The following is a 27,156-nucleotide window of genomic DNA, read 5'->3' on the forward strand; positions in this document are numbered from 1 at the left end:
TTGGGAGCCCTGAGAGGAGCCGATCCAGCAGTGAGGATGAGACTCACTAGGGGGCACTCTTTTATCATACTGGCCCTGCCCCAGCAGCCACAAAAACATGCTCTGGGATCTTTTCTACAAGAAATCCTTTGCAAACCTGGGACCTCCTTACAGTCTCTGTAACCTCTTGTCAAGAGCACAGGTTCTTTTCAAGGAACAAGGGCACATCCACCAAATCAGTCCCCATTCAGTACAAGGAAACTGCAGAAAAGGTAAGTGGCTAGGGTCACACTGATATTGCAAAACAATCTTCCCTTCTTACTGCCTTGAAGTGCCAGTTCTTAGTTTCCCATTTCCATTCCCGTCCCCAGACTGATGGCTGCCCAGATAAAAATAAGGCGAAGGGTGCGCTCCTGCGGTTTATCCATGTATTTATCAGTATCCACTAGACACATCTTCCATGCAAGACTGGGGACCGTAGAGGTTCTGAGCAGTTATGGACCCCAGAACAGGAGGAGGAAATGGGAGCAGCATTCAGAGCTCCCTCCCCAGTGTGGGTGGGACCTTGTCCCCTGCAGTAACCATCCCACACCTGTGCCTGCAAGAGCAACAGAAGCCAAGGGCACAGAGGAAGGCCAGGGCTTCAAGGGATATGTGCAGTTTGGAAAATCAGGGCTCCTTCATTTTTTAGGACTGCATCTTCTTACTTCAATCATTGTGGGGCCCAATTTCAATAATGTGCCGACGCCGGAGGAATTAACACCCCCAAAGATACAAACTCTATGAGAGCTTATGCCTGATGCAGATTCTGGACCTGATGCCTAGAATGGAAGGGAGGGTGGTGGTGGTGGTGGTAGTGGTGGTGGTGGTGGTGGTGGTGGTGGTGGAAAAAGAGGGTTTGGGAAAAAATTGAGGAGGGGGCAAGGGCAGGAAATAGGTGAAGGATGGATCCTGGAGGCTTGCAGAAAGACAAAGAGAAGAAGGTACCCAACCTGGTTGTTGAAATTGGAGCATTGGAACATCCATTTCAATGTTTAGGCTCTTCCTGCAAATTTGCTACCTACTCCAAATTCTGGTGGGCTTCCTATTCCCTGTAACCTGTCAAAGGAAGTGTCCAGGGGAGGCTGGGAGAATTTCATAACTAACACAGTCTTCTTTTGTTTGATATTGCCATCTGGGGCCTGGAGCCTCTCCTCCAATAATCAACCATGTGGGAAACGGAGGAGACCATTCCCTTCCCATCTATATGGGAGGGGGCTACTAGGGTTCAGCTAAGATCTCACCTTCATGTTCCTATTGAATGCAGTGGAGCACAGCTGCAGGGTCAAGCCTGAGCTTAGGCCAAAGCTAAGGAAGGATGAGGGTGTAGATACCAGAATCCTTTGCTAAGCCTTATATACACATCTATGATGCAGCCACACCCCTGGGAGCTATACCTTCCTTCCAGAGCAAAGGCTTCAAGCCTGGATTACTCTGAGAACTGGGTCATGTCTGCATCTTTCCTGGGCAGGATTCCAGACCAGCCAGCCACATCGTCATCCGGGAAGAATCATTACCTATGGGGGGGAGGGGATAAGAGAGAAGGGGGCAAGGTGGGTGGAGAGGGACAAAGCTGAGAGGAAGAAAGCATTGGCCCATTAGGCAAGCCTCTTTCCCTGCTGTAAGTGAAGACTATGTATGTGCTAGCAGGTTGGTCAGCCCAGTGCCCACCTGTGCACACCTGCCTCCGGCACATCTGAGCTGTATTGACTCTCTCACTCAACCACACTGCAGAGCCAGGTGGGGCTGCCAGCTCAGGCAGGCTCCACTGAGGCCTCTGGCCCTGCCCTGCCTGTTAGGCCCATCCCTCCATCCTCCTTGCAGAGAAGAACAGAGAAGAAAAGCGTGTGTAAATATCCCATTCAGGTGTCAGGGTCCTTCTTCGCCTGCCATTGCTCTGGGACACAGAGGTGAGCAGTTTATGTCTGCAGCAGACTTGCCCATTCCAAGATGTATCTCCTTGACTCTAGCTGCTTTGGGCCCACCCCGTTCTGCAACCATCTCAAGAATGCTTGTCAAGCGTTTTGTCGGATGTCCCCCAAATGCCCCAAAGACAGAACTGTACCACGTGACCTTTCACCTGGTTTTGCACCCCAGACTACACTTGCCCACATCTACTCTCACTCCTCCACAGACTGTTTCCAAGAAGAATGCTGTCCACAGGGTAAGGCCACCTGGAGACCTCTTTCTTCCTTCCTTTTCATTTTTCAGATTCTACCTAGTATATGTAGTTGAGACAGTGGCATATTATCGGTAGTTTCTCGTTGTGAGATGGTCCTTGGATGGCCAAATATCCCTTAGCTTGGCACAAATGATTTATTTTCTCATTTGTCTCATAGATGATCACTGTTTGAAATGAAATATTTGGCTTCCAAGTAAATCACACATATATACACACATTTTAGGGGAGGGCTTTATTAAAAATTAACGATGTCCCTGGATAGTAAATAGGTCTTTGAACTTACAAAGTTTTCTTGTCCATGGTCCCCTCCAGTGGATCTGGGAATTGCAAACTCCATGGTGAGGGGAGAAGGAGATGATGACCCAGCTGGGAGTGGAAGTCAGCCTTGACCCTTCTGGCAGACAAAAGCCTGTGTCCCCCCACATCTCCACCACCCCTGCCCGCAACATGGTGGGAGGCCCAGCGTTGTTAGGGCTCAGGAATGGCACAGATCTGTGGGGGGAGAGGGAAGGCAGGTGGGGAGCTTGTGTCAGAGCAGGCTTTCTGAAGAAGGGATTTCCATCAACACAGATGAACCATCCTGGCGGGAAGGTAGGGGACAAAGGGTCCTAAAGGCAGAGGAGAGAATTCCATCCAAAGGAGAAACAGCAGGAGCAACAAAGTGGACATAAGAGAGGGGCCCTGGCTTGCAAGGGTATAGGGGAAAATAAAGAAGAGACTGGAAGGGAGAGAGGGTACATGGAGAGAGGTGGGCTCCCAGAGCTTGCCTCCGGCCCTCTAGGAAGCCTGGATTTTGGTGATCACGGAAGGGTTTTGAGAATTAGAAACTGAGCAGCCAAGTGGTTCCCTGGCTTCATCGCTTACTCTCTGTGACGCTGGGCACGCAAATTAACCTCTCTGAGACTTGGTATCCTCATTTATAATACAGAGATGGTAACAGTTTCTTGGGAGGATGACTGGGAGGGCTGAATGAGATAACTAGGCGAAAAGCGGGTGGAGGCACACGGTGCGCGCTGCGTGTAGGGGTGCCGGTTCCTGGTAACCTTCGTCTGCTAGAGTAAGACACAGAGCCTGGCGGCGGGTGATTCAATTGGTTAGGTGGGTCAAATTAACCAGAACATTTTCCAGCCCATATTCACACTTCCTGTGGAAACAGGTCCTAAAAGAGCTGGCGAAGGTGTTGGTAAACAATAAAAGTGCAATTCAAAGATCGCCGCTGGCGGTGAAAGCAGCGGGGCTTAGGGAAGAGGCTCCGCGCAGGAAGCAGAGTCATCTCATCGCCGAGGGCACGATCCAAACCAGGCAGATACAGGCAACTTTGTAGTTCTCCCTCCCCTTGCGCGCGCGCGTACACACACACACACACACACACACACACACACACAGCCCGAGGCCCCCACCCCCACCCTAGCTCTTTCTCGCAGCGACACCCAGAATCCCTCAAGGACACGAGATGTACATCCCTCGGTGTCGTCCCGGATGAAGGGGTGAAAGGAAGGGGAGGATGGAGTTGGGGACCGTAATGGGCTGAGTTGGATTAATTAATTCGTCTCCAGCAGCTCTGAAGGCAAAGCGTGGAGGGAGGCGGGAGGCGGGAGGAGGGAGGCGGGAGCAGGACGGGGAGGGGCGCAGCGTGTCCAGAAGGAACCTGGGCCGCCCGGGATGCCCGCTCAGGGGCCGGCCGCGCGCCAGGCGCTCAGCACCGCCTCCCTGGAGGAAGGCGGGGGCCGGGAGGAGCAAACGGGAGGAGGCGGGGGAGGGCGGCGCGCTAGGAGGTTATTTGTGGTTCTCTTTGATCCCGAGGGGGAACCTGAAACTCTCACATTCCTGGCATAGCAGCCGCCTCCGGCGCGGGCCGACCCTGGGGCTGCGCGCTGGGCCCGAGCTGCCAGAGCGTCGGCGCCACCGCCGAGTGCACACCTCCGCTGCCGAGCTGAGCCGAGCCGGGCTGGGTCGTCGGGTCTGAAGGAGCCGACAACCCGCGGGCCACAGCGGTAAGGAAGGCGGCTCGGCGCTCGGGGAGAGCTCGCGGCGGGCAGACACGCGCCGAAGCCCGAGCTCCGGCACATCTCGGCCTTTTCCCAGAGCCGGAGCCCAGCGGATCCAGCGTCACCTTCACAGGCAGCTGCAAAGGCGGGCAAGGGCCCCTGCGTCTGGGGGGCGCCGCGCCGCGCGCCGAGTGCGGGTTCTCGAACGTGCGCGGGTTTCTTGAGCTGGGGCTGGGGCAGCTGCTGGAGAGAGCCTGGCTTGTGCTTCCGTCGCGGGTCGAGAAGAGGGGCGCCGAACAGGGCAGGAGGCGCCGCTTCGAATTCAAGTCGCAGGGCTCTGGGGGGCTGATCTGGTTAGGTGGGGGGTTACAGGTGTCTTTGCCTCCAACCAGCCCAAGAATTCCTCTTTGTCTTCCTTGGAAAATCCTCTCTGGAGCCACAAACTGGCTCTCACTTAGAAAGAATGCAGCCTGCTGTCCAGCCCGGTGACGTCAGTGCTGGAGCATTCGGAAAACAAAGAGGGCTGGTGAGGGAGGGAAGCAGGCGGACCCGCGACGCTTAAAGACCTCTGGGCCACCGGCTACGGTTGTCCGCCCGCTCTCGGCGCCCTGGCGGCCCCCGAGAGCTCGAGGTCGGCTGGGGGTCCGGGTAGGGTGGGCTCCCTGGCTGCGCTGCGATCGGACTGAGCGACAAACCCTCACTCCGGTTTTTCAGGCGAGCGTGAGCCCAGGCAAAGGCTAGAGATGCGTACTCGCTTAGGAAGCGGGTGTTTCAGAAAGCGCGGCGCGCCAGAGCAGCAGAGGTGCCCTGCGGGGGTGGGGCGCAGATCCTAATACAGGCTCAGCTGAAAAGATGTGCGTTGGAGGGGCTTGACGGGGACACACTCAGGATGAGAGGCCCTGGAGGAGGCGTTCCCTGCTTTCAGGCACACTGTTGGCGGAAGGAGGCCTGGAATGCGTCGGGAAAGCTCCGCGGTCCCTAGGCCCCCTCTGCGGGAGTCAGGCGGACAGTGATGAGTTTAGGAAATGCCCCGCGGATGAAACTAGGGCAAATCGATTCCTTTTTGTGGTGTCTCTGGCAGCTCTGGAGTCTTGCATCTTCATTCCTCGCGCGCGCGTGTGGTGGTGGTGTGGGGCGGGGGGAGGCATGATTGGGTGCCGGGAAGGACCCGAACAGAAACGTCCTCCAGATTCTTCTCGCGCTCCTCAGCTTTGGGCAGCCAGCTGGGAGTGGATTGGGAATGGCTGCTCTGTCACCCTGCCAAGCCCAAACTGCTGCAGCGCACTGGGGCTAGTTTTGTGGCAGAGGAGGGGCCACGTTCCTCCCACTCTCCTCCTCCCTTAACGCACCGGGCCTGTGGAGGTGTAAGTTTTGTTTGGCTTTCCCTGAATCCCAGTTTGGAGATTTGTGTTGGAGGAGCCCGTGGAAAGGAAGCCCGGTGACGCAGGCGACCTTTCAGGCATGAGCCACTGGGAGCCACAGCTCTGAAGAGAACAGCTTCCTCAGGAGATACTATGTCCTTGTCCTCACAGCCCCCAGGTGCCTGCAACCAAGAGCCTCCCCCTTGGGCCCTTACTCCTCCATTTGGCTCGAGTGGGTGTTACTGATGTCAAGATGCTGAGTGCCCCTCTGCTTTGTGGCTAGAGAACCATAGGGGGCTTTTCCGAGTTGTGCGCGTGCGTCTGTGGGTGCGCGCACGTGTGCGACGGGGACATGGTGTCATAATCGAAAATGCAAAGACGTCGTCCATCCTTTTTCCAGGAGCGCCTGTGGAGATACTGTCAACACAGACTGTGTACCTGACCCACGAACCTTAATGGGTGGCACCTTTTTGCCTCATCTCACAAAACCATTACCCTATTGTATATAGCCTCTCTTCATTCATCCCTTATTCACCAATTCAGATGCATTTTCTCTTTCCCATTCACCTTGCAGAGTGACTGCCAAGGTCATCCCATGTCGGGGAGGGCTTGGCAAGTTAAAGGGCGGTGAGTGAGTTGTGCCCAGGCTGGGGCTCAGTCACGCTTCATTCTAGAGGATTCTGGGGACTATTTGCCTAGGACTTCTACTGGGCTGGACTCATTCTATATCACCTGCCAATAAACTGGGACCCTGTCCCACCCCTGGATTTGACAGCTCAGTGGTTAGAATTGAACTAGGCCTGCCCTGGAGTCTCTCTTTAGGCTTTTTGATGGTTGTCTGACTACAGGAGGCTGTGGTTTCCTTGTTGATCACCGTCCAGGTACTGGTTGGTATCTCTCTCCAGGCATAGTAAGTCTCCATATATGATTATAATGGCAGTTCTTTGCCAAGGATTTATAGTGCACCAGCCATTAACAGCCATTGCCTCTTTTAATTTTTAATTTCATGAGGCAAGCATTATTCTGTTTTTCCGATGGAGAAACTGAGGCTCATAGGTTAGGTGACTTGCCTTGATCAGTAGGGGGCAGCACTGGCAGCTGAAATCAGGCTTGCGTGGTACTCTCGCCTTGCTTTTTACCTTGATGCTTTGGACCAGACTATGATGGAAAGTTCCCTTCTTTCTCATGCATTCCCACTGATTGCTTCTCTTTCTTTCCTCCTAGGTGCCCTGGGGCCAGGTGCCTCTGACTATTGTCCAGGCTGGTGTGTGCAAGGCAAGACAGCATGAGGACACTAGAAGACTCCTCTGGGACAGTCCTGCACCGCCTCATCCAGGAGCAGCTGCGCTATGGCAACCTGACTGAGACACGCACGCTGCTGGCCATCCAGCAGCAGGCCTTGCGGGGTGGGGCTGCAGCTGGGGGCACAGGGAGCCCCCAAGCCTCCCTGGAGATCTTGGCACCTGAGGACAGCCAGGTGCTGCAGCAGGCCACAAGGCAGGAGCCCCAGGGCCAGGAGCATCAGGGTGGTGAGCCCCACCTGGCAGAGAACACCCTCTACCGGCTGTGTCCACAGCCCAGCAAGGGCGAGGAGCTGCCCACCTATGAGGAGGCAAAAGCCCACTTGCAATATTATGCTGCCCAGCAAACAGGGCCCCGGCCACATGTTAATGAACGGGATCCCCGCGGGGCCCCTGGAGGCAATCAAAGGCAGGATGAGGCCCTTCGGGAGCTGAGGCATGGGCACGTGCGCTCCTTGAGTGAACGGCTTCTGCAGCTGTCCCTGGAGAGGAACGGTGCCCGGGCCCCAAGCCACATGAGCTCCTCCCACAGCTTCCCACAGCTGGCCCGAAACCAGAAGGGCCCCCCAGGCAGGGGCCCCCCTGCTGAGGGCCCAGAGCCCCGTGGACCTCCACCTCAGTACCCACACGTTGTGCTAGCTCATGAGACCACGACTGCTGTCACCGACCCTCGGTATCGCGCCCGTGGCAGCCCACACCTCCAGCATGCTGAAGTCAGGTAACTGCCCACCTTAGTCTTTCACGCTCTTAACTTTCTTCCAGGGTAGTTCTCCTATGGTGGAGAGGCTCCAGAGAGCCGCTTGTGTCCAGGCTGGCAAGCCCCAGAGGAAAGGGGGAGCTAATGCCTGGAGAACGGAGGGACTAAGTCAAGGTCAGGTGAGAACTTAGTAGCATACCTTGCTTTAATTCGGAGATGAACACCATGTCTAATTAGCTGTAGCAGTCAAGTAACTAGGTGCTCCCAGAGTGTATGAATTACAGCAGGGGGTTAAAGGTTAGGTTTCAGAAAGAACTTGATAAAAACAGGGCTGGGAATCATTGCCAAACCCTTTCCAAGTTAAGTGGGAAGAAGGTGAGACTGCCTTCTTCGGAGATTTTTAAGAACAAGTGGATAATTTGCTTTTTGTGATTATTGGGAAGTATTTCTCACTGGAGGCAGGGCAGACCTGATGCCTCCTTAGGGACCTTTCCCCATCCTACACCAGGGCAGAAGCTGCTCTGCCTCTACTGTTCATTTTCTTTCATGTTTTTCCATGTGCTCCATGTGGCTGAAGCCCGTAGGGGGAGAAGATTCTGGGTGCAAGATGTGCCCCTTTCTGTGGAGACTTGAAAGGACATGACTTGAATTACCCTTTTAAAAAGGCCCCTCTAGCTGCCTGTAGAGAATGGATTCTAAGGAGCAAGAATGCAAGCAGGGAGACCAGGGGAGAGCAGGAAGCCCGGAGTGTTTGCAGAAATAAGGGTTTCTAGAAATGAAGCTGACACATGCTTTTCATTTTGCATACCCTTCATCTTCCCCTAGGGGGGTCCAGGAAATCCTACCAGAGGGGCCTGAGGATTTACAGACTCCCTTCCTCTGATAACTGAAGGTCAAAGTCTGGTTCTCTTCATGCCTGCTGAGTCTTCATTTAGTCACCCACTTTCCCACCGTTTGGCCTTTCCTTGCTCTCGAGAAATAAGTGACTCGAGGGCATTGGTATGGAGGAACTGGAGCCTTGTGGATTCTCTCCAACCTCCACCTCCCAGGCCCCCTACCTTATCTCCTTTCTCAGGGCTGAGTCGGGAGAGTTTCGGAAGCTGAGTCGTGGTTTCTTCTTTTGGACCAGCCTTATTGAACCCTGTCAGGAAAAGATAATATCATAGAAAGGAAGTGGACTGTTTTCTGGAGAACAAAAAAGAGACGGAGGGGGAGGGGAAGCGAGAGCAAGTGTGAAGGGAAAGGAGACTCTATTCTTTCTCGGAGCTAAGTCATCCCCAAAGAATGCCAGTAGTGTCTGCCTGGCCCAGTGCAGGGGCAGCAAGTTGATGAAGCAACCCTGAGAGTGCCACATTTAACAGTGCAGAGTGTGAACATTGCACTGGGGACTCTGCTCAGCTCTCACTGGACGCTCTACCTTAGGCAGTAACAGAAACACATCTGTCCAGCCTCTTCTTTGCGCCGATCAGATGAGGACTGTTTGTTGGGAGCTGGGGGTGAGGACTTTTCTTTCAGCCTAGGGCCCTAAGAAGAACAGGGGAGCAACACTGCAGGAAAGGAATGAAGGGTACGGTGGGCATGAGTGCTGGGGTGATCAGTCCAAAAGTGGAATTAAATTTTCATGGGGTTTCTGGGAATTGGAAAATTCTGGGTAAAACTGAGGCAGTTTGTTCTTTTGCACTTGGAGAACAAGGCCCCAGAATGGATCTGTGACTCTCCACGCCTCTTGCTCTCTGCTACCTCCCTTGACACGGAGCCCTGAGGCTGGTGTTACATCAATGCTACAGGCCAGTAGCACATTGTCCCTAAACTCAGGCTATTGCAGTAGTCCAGAAGCAGCCCCTACACCCAAGAAAATCTAGTGTTTGCACCACATTTACTCTTTAAACAGAGAATAAGCTGCGGTCACCACTAGGGGAAGTCGAGGATGGGACACCATTACGGTGGCACCTGCTGTCAGCCCAGCACTCTGCTATGCCTCATGTGGCCCTGGAGAACCCCCCTGAGGCTAGAGCCACTTACCTGATTTAGCAGAGCCACGTTGACACCTTGGGGATTAAATGCCTATTTTGTCCGACTCTGGAGCTCTGACTCTTACCCAGACATCTGTCTCATGCTCTAACCTTAGCCACAGTCTTCTAAAAATGTTGCTGCAAGGAGCAATAGGAGAGAGAAAACGTGAGTGTGATTCACCAGGAGGTGCCAAAGTAATGCCTGAAACTAGAGGCTCATAACGGACACAGCACTGGCTGCTGGGGCTCAGCCACCAAGTGGCCCGGGGGCCTGGAAAGCTGTGTGCGTAGTCGTGATTAATGTGGCCTCCAGACCCCAAAAAGAACCTGCTTTTGATTAGAAGGATCAAGTGTGCATTTTTAGAGGTTTCTTATTTAAGCACTAGTTGTTTGAGAGGTCCAGCCAGGACTGTTCAGGCTGATCCCCAAGACCTAGGCCATGGTGAAGCTGGGCATGAAACAAGCCTCCTGATGTTAATCCCCTCCAGCCCCGCTCTCCTGGCTGTTGAGGGCTTTACACAAACACCATGTGGAAAAGGCCTTCCCCATTGCTGGAGGCTGAGTTGACATCTTTCCAGTATGACCAGGAGGGCTGGGCTGACTCAGGGCTGCTCTGGGGTCTGTGCAGTCCCTGAGCACTGTCTCTTCTGTTTCCCAGGATCCTGCAGGCCCAGGTGCCTCCTGTGTTCTTCCAGCAGCAGCAGCAGTACCAGTACCTGCAGCAGCCCCAGGAGCACCCCCCACCCCAACACCCAGCTGCTCTTGGCCATGGCCCCCTAGGCTCCCTCAGTCCACCTGGGGTGGAAGGGCCAGCAAGCACCCAGGCCTCCTTGGCCACTGCAGGCAGTGCCCACCTGGCCCAGATGGAGACAGTGCTGAGGGAGAATGCCAGGCTGCAGAGGGACAACGAGAGGCTACAGAGAGAGCTAGAGAGCTCAGCAGAGAAGACTGGCCGCATGGAGAAGGTAGGCCCTGCCGGGGCCCTGGGCTGACTGGATAGTAGTGGGCAGTCAGAGGGGAGGCAGGGGAGTCTGAAAGCTCGTCCGGCTAGGCTTTTCACCCATCCCACTGCCCCCCACCCCCTCATCCCTCGTGCACCCTCCCTGGCTGACTCCAGACAGCTGGGGAGCAGTCGCGAGGCCTGCAGAGCAGGTCCGAAGCATGAGCAGTTGCTGGCCAGTGGTGATTAGAAAGAGCCCATTCACCAGCTCCCTGCACACTCGCACCCTTCCCCGGCATACACCCCCTCCCGCGGACACCTCCCACAGAGAGCCCTTTGTGTCCCCCACACAACAGCAAGTCTGTTCTGGCCAAAGAGAAAGCCCCCACTCTTGGAAAAAACGAGTGACTTATTAGAATCACAGGCCAGCTAGGAGCACGTGCGGAACCTGCCACCAGCCAAGTGGGAGGGGCAGGCTGGCCTCTGCTGTGGATGGCGACGGCCAAAGGAGCAAAGACTCCAGGCAGAGGCGGCGCAGACTGGGGTCCGGTACCTCATTCTTTAGTAAAGGTTTACCATTGCGTATTCAGCTTTAGCAGGTGGCCTCCAGCCTCCTGTGGCTTCCTGTGGTGTCCAAGATAGGGCAAACTTCAGAGCATGGCCGGAGTCTTTTTGTGCCCACTCCAGGCCCACTGGGCTCCAATTTCTCAGCAGAAGCCAAAAAAAAAAAAGTAAAATGCTTCTTTCTGGACATTGGGCACAGGAAAGCTATATTTGGTCACCCTGGAGGCAACCACTTCCAGAGTACCTGGCCCTGGGTTCACTCAGCATCTGGATCTTGGGACAGTTGGCAGAACCCTTGTTTGGTGGTCCACCCCCGCCCCAAGGCTATGCAAGCTTCTGATCACTTCCCTCCAGATTTTTTGCTCTGAGCTTTTATCATGTCTCTCACCTCTGATGGAGAGCAGATCAGCCTGGCCCCATAAAGGGGACTTTGATGCCACGTACCCCCTGGGAGTTTTTGCCTTCCTTCAGCTCTTCTGCCTGCCTCTTGCAGCTGGAGAGCGAAATCCAGAGGCTCTCTGAGGCCCATGAGAGCCTGACGAGAGCGTCTACCAAACGGGAGGCCCTGGAGAAGACCATGCGGAACAAGATGGACAGTGAAATGAGGAGGCTGCAGGACTTCAACCGGGATCTTCGAGGTGAGAGCAGGAATCTGCCCTCTGCAAAAAGAAATGTAGATTGATTCAAAGAGGTCCAAGCTGAGACCTCTTGGGGGCCACTCTGATAAATGCTTGTCTCTGTATTCTGGATCTTGGAGCCCCTTCTGGAGCTCTCACCTATGTGGCCCTGGGTGCTCCTTCATTAGGCTCTGAGCTGTCACAGTGGCTCCCTGTGAGGCCATCCCCAGCTTGGAGGACGCAGCCCCACAGATAGGCCCCCAGGGGACACCCCAGGCAGGCAGCTTCATATGATACTCAAGCATCTTTCCTTAAAACATCTTTCCTTGTTTCAAACAGAGAGATTGGAATCTGCAAACCGCCGCCTGGTGAGCAAGACGCAGGAGGCGCAGGCAGGCAGTCAGGACATGGTGGCCAAGCTGCTTGCCCAGAGTAAGTAAGGGGTCCCACTCAGAAGCCTGGCCAGATGTGTGGGTGGTGGGACCATGGCAGCCCCACTGGACAGGGAGGATTGGCCCTCCCCTTGTCAGAGTCATGCTTTGACACAGGTCTGCTGAATGCCTGCTGTGTGCCAAGCACTATACGGGATTTGGGGAGAGGAGTGGCTTCCAAAGAAGAATAAAATCAGGTTCTCTGTTTATTGGGGAGATTAGTGGACACAAGAAGGACAACTGAGGGGCACTCATTTGCTGATCTTTGGTGCTGGCCGTCAGTGCAGCGTCCTTCGGAAGCAGAGATGCAGTGGGCAGGGCAGGAGGCAGGATCGCCCTGGAGGTGGCAAGATGATAAAGAAGGACGAGGCCGAGTTTCCTAGGGAGTTTCAGAGAACAGAAAGGTTGGGGGTGCCCAGTGGGCCAGTGAGAAGCTGGGGAGTATGGTGGAACTGGGCCGTGACAGGGTGGCCAAGTGGAGACACCTGCAGAAAGCAAAAACGGGCTCCTGGAGCTTAACCAGCAGGTGCAGTCTAAAGAAGGGGTCTGGGAGGTTCTCCAAAAGCAGTGGTTGAAGTCTCTTTGAAGAGGGAATGAGTTTATTATTGGCTAGTCCATTCAGTCATTCAGTTGTTGGTCAGCGGATCTGTGCTGCGCTACTGGCAGGATGAGAGCAAGCCCAGAAAGGTCCCTCCCAAGGTACCACGGCAGGGAGGTGGAGAGAGGGGGCGAGCTTGAGGAAGGAACACAGTCTGACCACAGATTCAAAAGAACAGGCTGCCCCGGCTTCGGAGATTAGTGACTAGGAGGTCGCAAGTGGCCAGAGAGCGAGGCTTTATGGGAATGGCAGGGGTGGAGAGCTGGCCACGGGTGAAGAAACAGCTGGAACGCCCGAGGAGAGGTGCATGGAGGGTGAGCAGGAGACAAAGGAAGCTCTGAGCTCAGCAGTCGGAGGCTCTAGCAGTCAGAAGAGACAAAGAGAGGCTGTTATTTATTGAGCTACTACTGTATGCTCTTACTACCTGCTATAGTGATATTGGGTGTGTGCTGAGAAGTGAAATGGGAGTGGCTGGTGTCTGGGTGAAGGTGGCCTTGAGGTAGGAATCAAAAGAACCCATAGGAAACTAACTGTGAGTGGCACAGTTAGTAAGAGTTAGTAAGGGGCGGCTTGAGGACTGAGCTCTGACTGGCAGGCAGCACCTCCTTCTTCCTCAACGAGAGCTCAAAGCCCTGAGCAGGGCTGCCCAGGGCAGGGAATGGGGGGTACACAGTGCTGAAGGGGTTGGGGTGATTGGGGTGGGGCTGGAGGTAAGCTGGGCTCTATTGGCTGGGTGGGGTGAGGTGGCAATGACTTACAGTCTCTGAGAGGGAGGGAGGTTAGGGCAGTGAGGAAGAAAGAGGAGGGACAGCCCTTGGGAGTCTAGAGAGGAACGGTTGCTGGGAGGAGGCAGAATGGGGGTGTCCTATAGGAAAGGGCCAACTTTTGGGGCCGTGATTGCCGAAGAAAGGAAGTCTCACAGGCCAGTTTCTGGGAGCTGGCAGAGTAGGGGTGGAGGGTGCCTGGAGGCGTTTCCGCTCCCCAGAGAGCACGAGCCAGGCTGTTCTTGACTCCTCGCTGGAGCCAGTAATCTTGCAGCCGCGGGTGACCTGGATGCCTGGCATTCCAGAGCCGCTGGGCTCTGGCCTGCCTCCCCCATTTCCCCTCCCTTTGGGGCCCAGCGCCCTTCGCCTGCCCAGCCGCTGCTTTGAGAGAGAGTGAACACAAAAGGAGACTGGGGCATGAGGGTTGGGGGCCTGGCTTTCTCAAAGTGAAAGGCACATTGCCTTGCTCTGTCCACCGCTTGCCCCATCTTCTTGCCCCCTTTCCACTCCCCCATCTCCAGGCTTCTCTCCTACCCTGTCCAGGAGCTCCCCTCCGAGACACACAGGCCCACGGTTTTATCCTGGTGGCTAGGAACGGTCAAGGTCTGAGGACTCCCAACCTCTGCCAGGGCTTTAGAGGTTATGAAAGGTGGCAGGAAGCTACTGGAAGCAAAAGGCTAGATCCTCCAGCCCCTTCCCAAGGGCTGAGGAAAGCCAGGCAGCTAGCTCTTCATTGCTCCTTAATAGCCATGGGGAAAACAGAATTCTCAGGGGAAAAGTCTCTGGTTAACTTAACCACTGAACTCACCCCCATCAGTCAGCACTAGCAGGGAAGTGTGATCCTTATCACCAGTGCTATGTGCTTTTCCTGCTAGGCAAGCCACATAGACCCCCAGCTCTGGCACTGTGGTCAGGCCTCGCCCTCCCTGGGGATCTGGCCTTGAATCCTGAGGGCTGGTTCTCCTAGCTCTGTCCCCCTTGGGCAGTTTCTTCTCACCTGAGGCTGTAAGACAGGGACAGTTATAAGTCTGGGATGACATGTAGGCCTCCTGCAAACATTGTAAGCTGTGAACCCACACAGAAGGGGGGTCATTGTCTCTAGGTTCAAACTCTTGGTCTGCTGTCCTTGACTGCCCCCTGCACCCCACTCGCTGAATGTTAAGCCAGCCCAGTATGAATGACTCAGTTTCAATGTTGAGCTCCCTCATCTTTTCCGTCCATACCAAGAAATGAGGCCAGCTTTGTGCCCAGCCTTCAGAACTCCAGAGCGAGCCAGAGCTGACCTGGGTGGCCTATATCTTCCCGCTCCTGCCTCAGTAAATGAATCTTGAGTAAATGAATCCTCCCTTCTGACTGCCCAGGTCCCAAGCCTTTAGTCTTCTGTTCCAGAATCTGTACTGTCCTATACAGCAGGTGCTTAGCCACATGTGGCCCAAAGATTAAAATTAATTAAAATTAAGTGAAATGAAAAATTTAGTCTCTCCCTTGCACTAACTACATTTCGAGTGCTCAATAGCCACACATGCCAAGTGGCTGCTGCCCTGGTTGGCACCGTATAGAGCAGTTCTGTTCCAGCAGAAAGGTCCACTGTGCTGTTACAGCACTGCTCCCGAGACGGCGCCTCGGAGTTCATCAGGCAGGGCCCAGAGCCCATCTGCCCTCCAGCAAGGCGGGCAGCCGACACACTCCTGGGGGACCCTCATGGGACTCCCAAGGAGAGGTGCGTGGGAGGTAGATTTAAATCTACAGCATCAGTTGAAGGACTTGCTTGTCTGGCTCAGGCCTTTCTTGGTCCTGCTATGTGGAGAGAGGATCTCTGAGCTCTGAGCAGAGTTCCCCTGGGCAGTTAACAAGATGATTTAAAAGTCAAGATAGCTGGAACCTCAGACACAAATCTTTGGATCAGAGTCATCTTTATTGTGCTCCAGAGTTTGCATTTCTTTATGAGCCTGGTTGCCCACATCTCAGTGGTCTTCCCAGACCATGGAAGGTAATGTAGCGCTAAACCATAGAATGAGCCCTGGAGCCCACTCTGGGAAGCCTCTCGGTGCAGGGGCCTTATACCATTGCCGGACGCAGCCTGGTTCTTTGGAGCCAGGCCGACCTGGGTTTCCCCTGGCAGTGCTGTTCTTTCCTCTCTTTCCTCCCTATAAGTTGAAGGTCACAGATCCCACCCTGAGGGACTGTTATTGGAAGCTTCAGTGGAATAGGATGTATAAATGGCTGGTTTCTGGTGTAGCAAGTGGTGGTTCTCATTCCTGTGACTTCACTGTCCCACTCGAATGATGACCATGTTGGAGTCCATCGTCTCGTCTCTAAATGGGCATCACAGTTCCTGTCTGGCCAGTCTCTAGTCTCATCATGAGGCTCAAGGGAAGTTGTGAATGTGATTTAGACACAAGTGGACAATGTTTGGAGCTGTTCTGTGGCAAGTCCGTGACCCAGCAGAGAGGCAGTGTAGCTCAGGGGCCCTGGTCTGGTGCTTCCGTTTATTCATAACCTAACCTGAGCCTCATTTTCTCACCCATAAATGGGGTTAATAAGTTTCCTCAGCTCCTAGGGTTGTTGAGAGGGTAAGGTGCATTTGTGCTCATCCGATGGTCAGCATGGAGCCTGGCACGCAGTGGGTGCTCAGTGGGGCCAGTGAGGGTGGTCACCGTCACTGACCAAGCCTCTCCCTTCAGGCTATGAGCAGCAGCAAGAGCAGGAGAAACTAGAGCGGGAGATCGCTCTGCTGCGCGGTGCCATCGAGGACCAGCGGCGGCGGGCTGAGCTGCTGGAGCAGGCTCTGAGCAACGCGCAGGGCCGGGCGGCGCGAGCTGAGGAGGAGCTGCGCAAGAAGCAGGCCTACGTGGAGAAGGTGGAGCGGCTGCAGCAGGCACTTGGGCAGCTGCAGGCTGCGTGTGAGAAGCGTGAGCAGCTGGAGCTGCGTCTCCGCACGCGGCTGGAGCAGGAACTCAAGGCCCTGCGTGCACAGCAGGTGAGCTGGGAAGCTTTGCAGAAGTGGCTGAGCGAGGGCATCACCTGAGGAGGCCAGTTCTGGAGCCCCTGGGGACTCCTGCACAGATCCGCGCTGAGGCCCCGTTGGAAAGCAAGGGTGACCTCTGTTCCACCCTTGCTGTAAGGCCCCTCCCAACCACTAGTCTCAGCAGAGGCTCTGCCACTTGGCCGTGTGGCGACCTCAGGAACTCAAGACTTGGGCTTCTGTCCTCAGGAGCACCAGTGGTTGGCGTCCTTGTTCTCTAGAGAAACTAGCTCAGGAGCCTTGATGTAGACGACTGGCCTGCTCTTATGTTTCTTTCCAAGATCAAGAGGGAGGTTGGTCACCCAGATCCTAAATCTTTATCTGCACTTTGGACTGTGTAAATAGCTGGTGTTTGTAGGCCAGATAGAGTTCTGTCTCCATTACCCTTCCCAGAGACGTAGGGTGACCAAATGTCCCGGTATGCCCAGTTCTGCCCTAGTTTACACCCATTACCCCAGTGTCATTATTAATCCTTTCCCAGTTTGGAGGGTAGTTTATGTGGTCCCTTGTACAGAGCCAGACCTGATCTTCCCTACCCCCTTGGCCACAGGATTCAGGGCAGGGATATGGGGACCCAAGCCACCTCCTTTGTCTCTGGGTGGGAGCAGGGTGCGAGGAGAGTGTGCTGTGAATGGCTAAACAAGCATGGTCATAAGTGAGAGTCTTAGTGTAGGGGCGAGGACCAGTGGCCACCACACCCCGACCTGTTTCCTTGACCACGGTACTCGTTACTTTGCAGAGGCAGGCTGGCACCCCCGGTGGTAGCAGTGGCAGCGGGGGGTCCCCAGAGCTCAGTGCGCTGCGGCTGTCAGAACAACTGCGGGAGAAGGAGGAGCAGATCCTGGCGCTGGAGGCCGACATGACCAAGTGGGAGCAGAAGTATTTGGAGGAACGCGCCATGAGGCAGTTTGCCATGGATGCAGCCGCCACGGCCGCCGCCCAGCGCGACACCACTCTCATCCGACACTCCCCGCAGCCCTCGCCCAGCAGCAGCTTCAACGAGGGCCTGCTTGCCGGCGGCCACAGGCATCAGGAGATGGAAAGCAGGTTCGGCATTGCAGGCCAGGCCAGGGCCCTTGAGGTGGGGGCGCAGGGTAACGATGTCTAGTCTCTGCCATGTTCTTTATGCCTGATTAACAGGCCCCTCTCCCCACATGGCTCAGCAGTCTCTCCCACTTCTGAGCTGACCCCACGTGTTTGGCAACCAGGCGTTGTACACATGTTCTTTCCCAGAGATAACCAGCTGCGTCCTTGATCTGCCCAGGAGACCCTGGCTGTGGAGGTGCTGGATGCCGTCCAAGGCTCAGGGCCTCTACCTGCTCCTCTCTCCCCCATGTAAATCAGAGACTAAGACTTTTCAACTGAGTCCACACCATGTACCACCCGGAAGAAGTGTGGACTAGGTCCTTGGCTTGGGGATATAGTTCGTTTCCTCTAAAAATAATCTCAGAGGCCCCTTGAGATTTCATTAGACCTGTGTCTGACTCAAAAGCATAGGCACATTTGATTGTCAGTAACTCTGGGGTTTTCCCCCCCAGGACAAGGGTTGTGCTGTTGCTATCATCAGATGAGTCCACAGCCCGCCCCTTAATAACCTGCCTTTGCTGATGTAAGAAGGGGCAGGTTTTCAGAGCATCAAAATCCAGAGCCATGATGACATTTCTGAAGGCCCTCTTCCCAGCCTGGCTGCAAGCACAAGAGGGTCCATCCTGGTCCACCTTTTAGCAGATGGGAAGGGTGGAGGCCACTGGATCTGTGGGTCTAATGATGTGGGCTTGGTCTCTCGCCTCAGGTTAAAGGTGCTTCATGCGCAGATCCTGGAGAAGGATGCTGTAATCAAGGTCCTTCAGCAGCGCTCCAGGAAAGACCCTGGCAGGGCTGCCCAGGGCTCTCTGCGGCCTGCCAAATCTGTGCCATCCATCTTCGCAGCTGCAGCGACGGGGACCCAGGGCTGGCAGGGGCTCACCTCTAGCGAGCGACAAGCGGATGCCCCTGGCTGGCTGGGTGCAGGTGAGCAGGGGCTGCTGGGTGGCATAGGTAGAGGGGTAAGTTGCTCTCAGGCTTTTCTACCCAGAACTGAGGCTCAGAAGAATCAGGGCTTCCTGACCCCTAGCCCAGGGGTCCAGCCTATACTCTGGCACTAGTGATCCCGTGGCCCACAGCTGTTTCACCATTGTGAAGAGGGGTGCTGTAGCGCCCCCATCTTCATAAATTCCATCACCCGGTGCCCCGGCCACTTACCATCTAAGTAAAAATAAAGTTTCCTGTGCAGATGTGGGCAAGCCCCTCCACTCCTTCTAGGCAGATGCCATAGAAATTTGGGAGTCCCTGCTGATATTAACATTTAATCTACAAAGAAGGGTTCTACCGCCCAAAACATTTGGAAACTAATCCAACCTGATATTCCCATTTGGAAAAAGGATCATTTTGTCTCAATCAAAGTTCTTGCAGACCAAGAGCAACCTGCACAACCTTTTGCCCCTAGTAGGTACAGTTAACTTGGGGTGTTCTTTCTGGGGGCCACCTCTTGTGGATGAGGCAATAACTATCAATCTCCTGCCTTTCCAGCAGACAGGGCCCCTACAGAGGAGCCAATGGCCACAGCCCCCCTCCCTGCTCATGCCAAACATGGGAGCAGAGATGGGAGCACCCAGACTGATGGACCCCCTGACAGCACTGCTGCCTGCCTGGCACCGGAACCTGACAGCCTTCTGGCGTGCAGCAGTGGCCAGAGGACGGCCTCATTAGGTAAGTCCACGGTTCCCCCAGCTGCTGTGCCAGGCAAAGCCAAGGGCATGATCAAGGAAGGGCCTTGATCTGGGGTGTGACCTGGAGCACCGGGCCCTTTCTTTGCAGACCCCTCTGTTCATTGCCCCCACTCCTGGGGATCCCTGCATAGTGACAGGTAAATAAGGCGTGTGGCCCACCTCAACATGAACGTGAGGGCTGGTTGGATGTGTGAATAGAGGAATGGAAAACCCCGATAACAGATTGAAAGCTCCGGCTTGGGAGGCATTTTATCTCCTCTTTCCTCATCTTCCTTACATATTTAATTGCCAATCTAAATATCTAAGATAATGGAGCTTGGCAAGTTATCCTAATGGCACTCTCAAGTTAGAGGACTTTGTTTAAAAAAGAGTCCGGGAAGGAGAAATTTGAGAAGATGCCATTTAAATTTTTTGTTCCCTTTTCACATTAGCCTTTGCATATTTGCTTGTGCCTCACATCTCAGAAAACCACAGGCATGAAAAGAATGCTGCAGCCTCCCTCCCTCAGGGCTCTCTGCGCTCCCTCCAAGCCCTCCTAGGAGTTCAAAGTTTTAAGCAAATGAGTCTTCCACACTGGAGGCTGGTGATCTGGATGGATAGCCGAGAGGGAGCAGAACATTGTGCTTGGTTGGCCAAGTTATAGGAACCTGGGTGGGTACCTGGGTAGCTGAGGTGGGAAAATTTGGTGAAGAAAGATCCTATTTTCAAAGGAGTACCAGGATTTAGAAGAGCACTCTGCAAATGCTCACGGCAATGTGCCTGTGCTCTTGTCTTTCTCCAGACTCTGTTGCTGCATCAAGAGTCCAGGATTTGTCGGACATGGTGGAGATACTGATCTGAAGGAAGTGATGCCGCGGGGACTTGGAACCATTCCCGGCTCTCCTCCGCCACTCTCGGCCATTCTAGCAGCCCCCTTCAACTGCTGCTTGCCTCAGCTGGCCACTCATTCCCTTTGACTGTCGGGTCCCAGAAGGTTAGGAAGGATGCTACAGGGGAGAGAGATGCTGTGAGAGCACCTGTGCCCCAGAAAACCGTGCTTCTTAGCCTCATATTCTTCCTGGGCCCGTGCAGAATGAAGATTCGGCCTTTACCTGCTGCCCAAGGCTTGCTGCTGGAGTAGCAACTGAAAGCTCAGAAGAGAGCTGAATCCCCTAACAGTACCCCGGTTGGCAGTCAGACAGGGAGGGAGGGAAGGGGGTGTGTTGATTTAAGGGGTTGCTTTCCGAGATTGGCTGCCCATGGATTCCGGGTAGGCCGGTTCAGGTTGGCCACAGTGTTCCCCTCTGGCGAAGTGTGGTCCCGGCCAGCCCCATCTACCCCGCAGCTATTCACTGCCTCCTTGAGATCACTGAAACTTGTATCTTCGGGGGACTGTTGAAGGCTTCTGCCACAGCCTCACCCCCTCAGTTGGAGTGGGTGGGGGCTATTTAAGGGGCCTGGGATCTGCTGGGCAGCTTGTATATAATTCCCTTTTTTTGTGGAACAGAAGATTGAAGTGTGCCGTATCGGACTTGTCCCCTCGTCTTGTGCTCTCATCCCTGCTGCCAAGATTCCTGCAACTTCTGACTCACCTCCCAGTTATCTCCCCTTCTCACGTTCTTGGCCCGTGTATTTTGATACTAGTTGATCCATGAGATACTGGCTGTCCTTTGCCCCCATCTTGAGCCCTGTTTTAAATGCCTGTGGCACACCCCCTCCCCATCATCGGCCTCTTGAAATGGCTCCACAGCTCCTGTTCCTGGGACATCTCGGTGTGGTTGTGAACCCTGAGCCAGATGAAATGAGCCACCACACACAGACTTCTGCCACGGTGGGCTTCCCAGCACCAGTTGAAGGAAACTGGAGAAGTTGCCTTGTTCTCATCAGAGTGGGACTGAGAGAGAGAGAGAGAGAGCTATGCTCTTGAAAACTAGTCAATGAGCTACAAGGTGTGACTCAAAAATCCTTTGAAGGGAGCCCCCATCACAAAATGGCACCCATGAGGCTGGCTCCTCAAGCTACCCATGCCCAGCGCCCTGAAGCAGGGCCAATGCTTGGAATTAGGGTGGAGCATCCACATGGCAACCTGCCAGCAGCAGCGACTTTGACTTTTGGTCTTAAAGAGTCCCCCACCTCAGCCCCAGGAGCGATAGGAAGGTTTTGCCTATTTGTCTTGACTGTTTTTAGTTCTTGAATATTTGTTTTTTCCTTTTCTGTTTTTAAGTTCTGTATGTGTTATTTTATTCCTTGGTTCATTTTTGAACATTTGCATTTGCTGGACAATTGCATATTTTTTTAAATCGCCCTTCCCTTTTAAAGCTGAAAAGTACATTTGGTTCATGTGCATTGTTTACAAAGCAAAAAGGAAAAAAAAAAAGAAAAAAAGGCAAATATCGTGAAAGAAAAAAAACATCTTAATATATTTTGGATTAATATTTGGTATTTCTTTTAAAGTATTTTTTTTTGTGCTGTGAACATTTTTCTGCCAAAGACCATGATGTGTGTCTGTATGTTTAAGTTATCGTGACTATTTAAAATGTAAACATGGCTGTTTTGTTATGCCACCCTGTACCGGGATTGCTGCTGCATTCCACTGGGTATAACAGTATTTTAATAAAAAATAATAATTAAAAGTATGTCTTTGCACAGGTGAGCGATTGTACTAAGGGGAAAGCAAAGAGGGTGAGAATCTTGGGAGTCACCCATGTCATAGTCCCTGACCACTCTCAGCACTGATCTGTACCCTCACTTCCCTGACCTGTGCTTCTGTGCACCTTGGTTCTTAAATGTTGGCCGGAGCATGTCCATAAATGACCATCTCAAGGTCATTGCCATTTCTCGTACTGTGGAGTGAAGGATGCTGGTTTTGCTTTTCCGACTGTGGGGTACCAGCAGGCAAGGGAGATCTATATGTGCGAGGGTAGAGTGGTACACAGTATAATCTCTTCAAGGATCCACAACAAGTGCTGGGAATTTTGTGAGGCTGCATTAAGGGGAGAGTTGGAATAAGGATGCAGTAGGCTTTCTTTCCATTTTTACAGAGAACATTTCTCCTCAGGCTTGGTAGGTCTGGCGGATGGGCAGCCTCTGCAGGTAGCTTTGTTCTAAAGGGCTTTATTGGCCACACACGCTGGTTACTCCACAGTAGGAGTAGGGATCCAAAGGTGGCTTTATCCTTACCCCACTTCTCTCGTCCCACCACCCTCACCCAGCACAGGGAGTCCTTGTCTGGGATGCTCCAAAAGACCGGACACCAAACTTATCATCTGCCTGGCACAGGCAGAGGGTGTTACACGTGGCACATTCTTGTGGCACATCCTTGGTCATTGCCTCTCTCCCTTGTGGCATTACTACTCTTGCCCCATGTTCAGGAAAGTATCACTCCAACCCATAAAAGGGAAAACCGTTCTCAATTTTGGGTGTTCTCACATCAGAAACTGAGTACCTGCCTCTGTAGTTCCAGTCAGCACACTCTGGTTCCCAATCAGGGTCTGAGCTGGCAGTCTGAGCACGAGGCAGCAGGCAGCCAGACAGGCTGTGGGCACCTGACAGCAACAGTCACCCACGACAGCTGTGGGCGAAGCATTTTCATGGCAGGTGAGAGGACTCAGCAGCTATGTTGAAAAGTTAGCAAGCAAGGTCCTAGAGAACATACCTTCCTGAGCCGGCCTACCTGCCCACAAGAAAATGGAGTCAAATAGTAGAATTGGGAACATCCAAGGAACTTTTCAAATCAACTTTGGAGGTGGTGATGGGCCCCAGCATGTGGGGAGCTCACCATGCAGGGTTCACCACCCAGCACAATGCAGAGGCCACAAGCACCGCCCCGCGGCCACGCTTCCACCCCAACCCTCTCTAGCCGACCTCTGCCACCTGGGCAGCACCCATGCCTGTCTTACTCCTCCCAGGCCCTGGATAGGGGTTTGCCCTGTTGCTCTCCTAAGATACAGGCCTGGTCCTCAGAGGCAGCCTGAGTAGGAGAGCTCTGTTCCCACTGCTCTTTCCTTGGCCACGCCAGCCACGGCTACATTTACTAAGATGTGGTGTCCCAACAAAATGGCAGTGGCTTAGCAAAGAGGTTCTTGTTCACTTCCACTGGCCTCCCAAAAGAGCCCTGGGCAGGCAGCTCAGACTCAGGTACAATTAGCCCTGACAAGAGCATCACCCAATCCCCATAGCTTTGATCAGGGGCTTTCAAAGCTCTGTGTCTTTTTGCAGTAGCTAGTATGTCTGGAGTCACTTCAGTATTTTCTTGGCACAGACTGAGCAATGAAGAAACCAACCCCAGTGCACCCAGCACATGTGCAAGCATGTGTATGTGTGTATGGATCTGTGCACGTGTGTGCCTGAGCATGAATCACAGAGAAAGATGTGAAGGATGCCAATAACTTCTGGCTGGTGCCCCTATAGGGCACTGGGGCTCTCCAGCCACATGGTCACCAGTGGGTCTGAGGAGCCATTTCTTCTGAGTGCAGTTCGTGATTCAGTTTAACGAAGCTCCAGCACTAATAGGGGAACTGGCGTAGCCGCAGGCTATGGTGGGGCTGGGCAGGTGCTAAGGAGTGTTTGCCCATGAGCCTTGGCACCTGTGATGCGGGAGCCTGGGCCATGAGGAGGCCAATTCCTGGGTCTCACAGGTGGCTCTGTTAGGCCCTTTGGAGGCCAAGTTCCTCACCCGGGACAGCCCTGCCCTGCCTGCCCTGCCTCCACCCAGTGCCTCCACTAACAGGGCAGGGCAGGTGTGGCTCAGAAGAAGCTCCACACTGCCCCAGAGGGCGGAAGGCTACCAGTGAGTGTGTCCTAACCCTCTCCTCTTTCTCTTCCTGGTTAATCATTATCTCTTTCCCTGGCTCCAACATGTGGTAGGATCAGAGGGCTTGGGGAAAAAATGCCAAGATAGAAACAGCAAATTGAGGCCTAGTCTCCCAGAAATGGCTGAGGCCACTCCACTGCCTCCAGGGACCACAGCTGGGCAGGAAGTTTGTTCACAGTGCAAACTATCTCATTTCCTAGCTCAGTGAGGACTCAGCCAGGGTGCAGTGGTCCCTGAACAGTTCTTGCTGTATGTGACTGATGCCCAGAAACTCCAGCACCAACCAGTGTCTTTATGAACCCGCCACATCTAGATCGAACACCCAAGGAAAACACCATAGCAACCAAGCTTGCGGCATCCTTTTTTCCCCCTAATCAAGATATAATTCTCATACCATTAAATTCATCCTTTTAAAGAGTATAATTCTATGGTATTTTACATCACAATATCCATTTTAAGCCAGCGGTCAACCATGGGTTGTCACCAAATGCTCCATATAGACCATATGGGCCATATAGACACAGTTGGAAGTGGTGTCTGATCTGGTGCATTCACACTTGTCAATTCCTATTTCTCGGGAAGACACTTGACCTTTCTATAGGGGACAGTCTTCTTCCACCACACCTCCTCTGGACCGCAGAGAGGACACTGTCTGCTCTGAACTAGAGCCCTCCACCATCTGACCCCCAGGACAGAGGGAGGCCTGTGAACTCTGCCTGCCTCCCCCCACCACCACCACCACACACTCACTGTCTGCTCAAGATTTTCTGAAATCCAGGAGCATTGGCAGGGGTGGGTTCAGTTTTGTGGGGCCTGAAGCTTATATAATTTAGGGGACTCTCTTTAAGAAAAAGAGTTCAAGTTAACGCCATGAGGCATAAACTCCATTAACTACACAGTAGATCTGCGTCTGGGCACTGGGCATCTTTTCTCCCCAAAGGAATGACGTTTTGGGAGGCGCCTGTGACTTGGTCATCCTGGTCTCTCCCAGGTGTGGCTTGGAGCTGGAGTTTTCCTCCACCTGAGGCATATGAAATGGCTGCTCCTGGGTACCCACTGTAACCCTCTCTCTAGGAGCAGACATGCCCACAAGAGGTCCTAGAGTCCAATGGCAAGATAACACCACTGGGCCTGGACAATAAGGCTGACTAGCTGGCCAAGGATTAGACTTGTGGCTGGTCCGTGTCTGCTCTCACCCACCAAGCAAATCTCCAGCCCCAGATAAAAGTTTGGGGGGCTGTGACAGGGGACATCTCACAGGCAGCTCTCTGGGTGCCCTGGAGAGCTGTGCCACTCTACTGTGGCAGGGACACATTCCCCTCTACTCTGAGACCTGTTAGCTTTCAATTCTGAGAGGGCCGAATGTCACAAAACTATCCACAGATAAATGCCTCTTGTGAATCCAAAGGCTCCTACCTGGGGCACATTCCAGCTGTGGTTGGGCAACAATTTGGATATTTCTCTGCACAGGTTTGTCCCTTCTTGCATCAATTTGGCCTTCTTTTTCTAGCTCCAGGAGGCCCTGCCCAGCCTCTCCTCTGCAGGCTTTGCTTGCTCAACATGATGCGCTGTGGAAATCCTCGCAGCATGTTGCATCGGCAGCAAAAAAACCCACCAAAATCTCAACCATAGGGTGACTGACTGCACAAGCCACAGCTAAAGTTTGCTCTGAAAACTACAGTAAGCTCATTTCATTTAAAATAAAGAAAAATAGTCTTCTTTCCCAGAGGCTTTTCTCTAAGATTTGGGTTCTTTGCTCAGCAAGATTGACTTCGCTCTATCCTACTTCTCTGTAAGAGGCCTTGTCATACTTCCTTCTTTTCTTCTTTCCTTCATTCCTTCGTTTGTGTTACAGATGTTTAGTGAGTGCTTGCCATGTTCCCAGCACTTTGGCGGGCACTGAGGTTACAATGATGAATAAGGCAAATTACCTGTCAAACATCTTTATGTTCCTATCATCTGTTTATCTTTACACCCCACACTGAGGCAAGCATAGAGGTGCTCATAAGTGTTGGCCAAATGAATATTCTTGACAAGAACTGTCCCCTGTCTCCTCTCCTGGCTGTAGGTTCCATCACCTTCCCATGCACACTCAGCCACACAAGTAACAGATGAATGGCTCTGAGAGCACTGTGGCCTCTCTTACACCCTGACCTTTGCACATGTCATTTCTTTTCTCTGGAATGCCTTTTTCATCTCTTTTCTCCTCTCTTAGCCTATTTAACTCAAAACTCATCCATCAAAATCTAGCCTGAACATCACTTCTTGGCAGCCTCGCCTCTCCAACTTCCTTTATGTTCCCTAAGACCAGGACGGGGAGAGGTGAGGCTCGCAGAAGGAGGGAACCCTTGTTGGCAGACATTAGTCTGTGGCACTACTTGGTTGAGAGGGAGCAGGTAAGAAGATACAACTGAACTTTTTGATTATACAAAGAGTACTCCTTGTCCCTGTGCTGGAGTCACAAGTGGCCCTGAACACTGTCAGGACAGTAGCCTCTTAGGATACGTTGACCAGAGGGCTGTCTCCTTGGCTAGATCCCCACAGTTCACTGGTGATGGTGAACAACAAAAGAGATTCTGTGGGTGGAGTCTCGAGGTCAGAGAAGGAGAAGCTGAGCCGGAGGGCTTGGGTCGAGGCGGAGTGGAATGGTTGAGCATGCAGTCGTGGGTGTGTGAGCCCAGAACCAGCCCTGCTGGATGGCTGGCCCATGAGGCAGGCCCAGGCGCTGCCAGCCACGTGGCCCCCAGCCAACGCCTACCGTGGGAACAGATGGTGGAGCCAACTCCCCCACTCCCCACCCCAAGAGAGCCGCTTCTGCATGGCTACGCCAGCCCTGGGCTCTGTCTCGACACAGACCAGGGCAGGGGCAAGGCAAAACACTTTTTATCACGGCAGCAGTTCTCAGCCGTACCCTATAGTACTTGAGTCCCAAGAAAAGCTTATAGGGGTTCAGACCAAGAGCACTGTGCTCACAGATAGGCAGGGATGGGGAAAGGGAGTTTTGCTGCCTTCCCATCCACGTCCAGCTGGTGATGCTTCACCCTCTCAGACCACCCCTTCCATATTCTGTCATTCAACAAATATCCGCTAAGCACCCA

General features: G+C 53.5%; 1 protein-coding gene across 3 annotated transcripts; it reads left to right on the forward strand.

The window, feature by feature from the left end:
* Positions 1-4,012: 4,012 nt before the first annotated feature.
* Positions 4,013-21,881, forward strand: AMOTL2 (angiomotin like 2). Of its 3 annotated transcripts, none has more exons than XM_016140329.2 (10): positions 4,013-4,194; positions 6,774-7,568; positions 10,218-10,524; positions 11,557-11,701; positions 12,020-12,112; positions 16,158-16,453; positions 17,238-17,545; positions 18,291-18,508; positions 19,067-19,246; positions 20,048-21,881. In XM_016140329.2, the coding sequence occupies exons 2-10, from the start codon at positions 6,835-6,837 to the stop codon at positions 20,104-20,106; spliced, it is 2,340 nt and encodes a 779-aa protein (XP_015995815.2). In that variant the 5' UTR covers positions 4,013-4,194; positions 6,774-6,834; the 3' UTR covers positions 20,107-21,881. The 3 variants fall into 3 exon arrangements, with proteins under 3 accessions (XP_015995815.2, XP_015995816.2, XP_036074826.1); XM_016140330.2 differs by having other exon boundaries at positions 4,060-4,194; positions 19,070-19,246; XM_036218933.1 differs by lacking the exon at positions 4,013-4,194 and adding an exon at positions 4,668-4,819.
* The last annotated feature ends 5,275 nt before the right edge of the window (positions 21,882-27,156 follow it).

This window comes from Rousettus aegyptiacus, unplaced genomic scaffold (assembly GCF_014176215.1).
Source record: "Rousettus aegyptiacus isolate mRouAeg1 unplaced genomic scaffold, mRouAeg1.p scaffold_m13_p_4, whole genome shotgun sequence".
NCBI classification, from domain to species: Eukaryota; Metazoa; Chordata; class Mammalia; order Chiroptera; family Pteropodidae; genus Rousettus; species Rousettus aegyptiacus.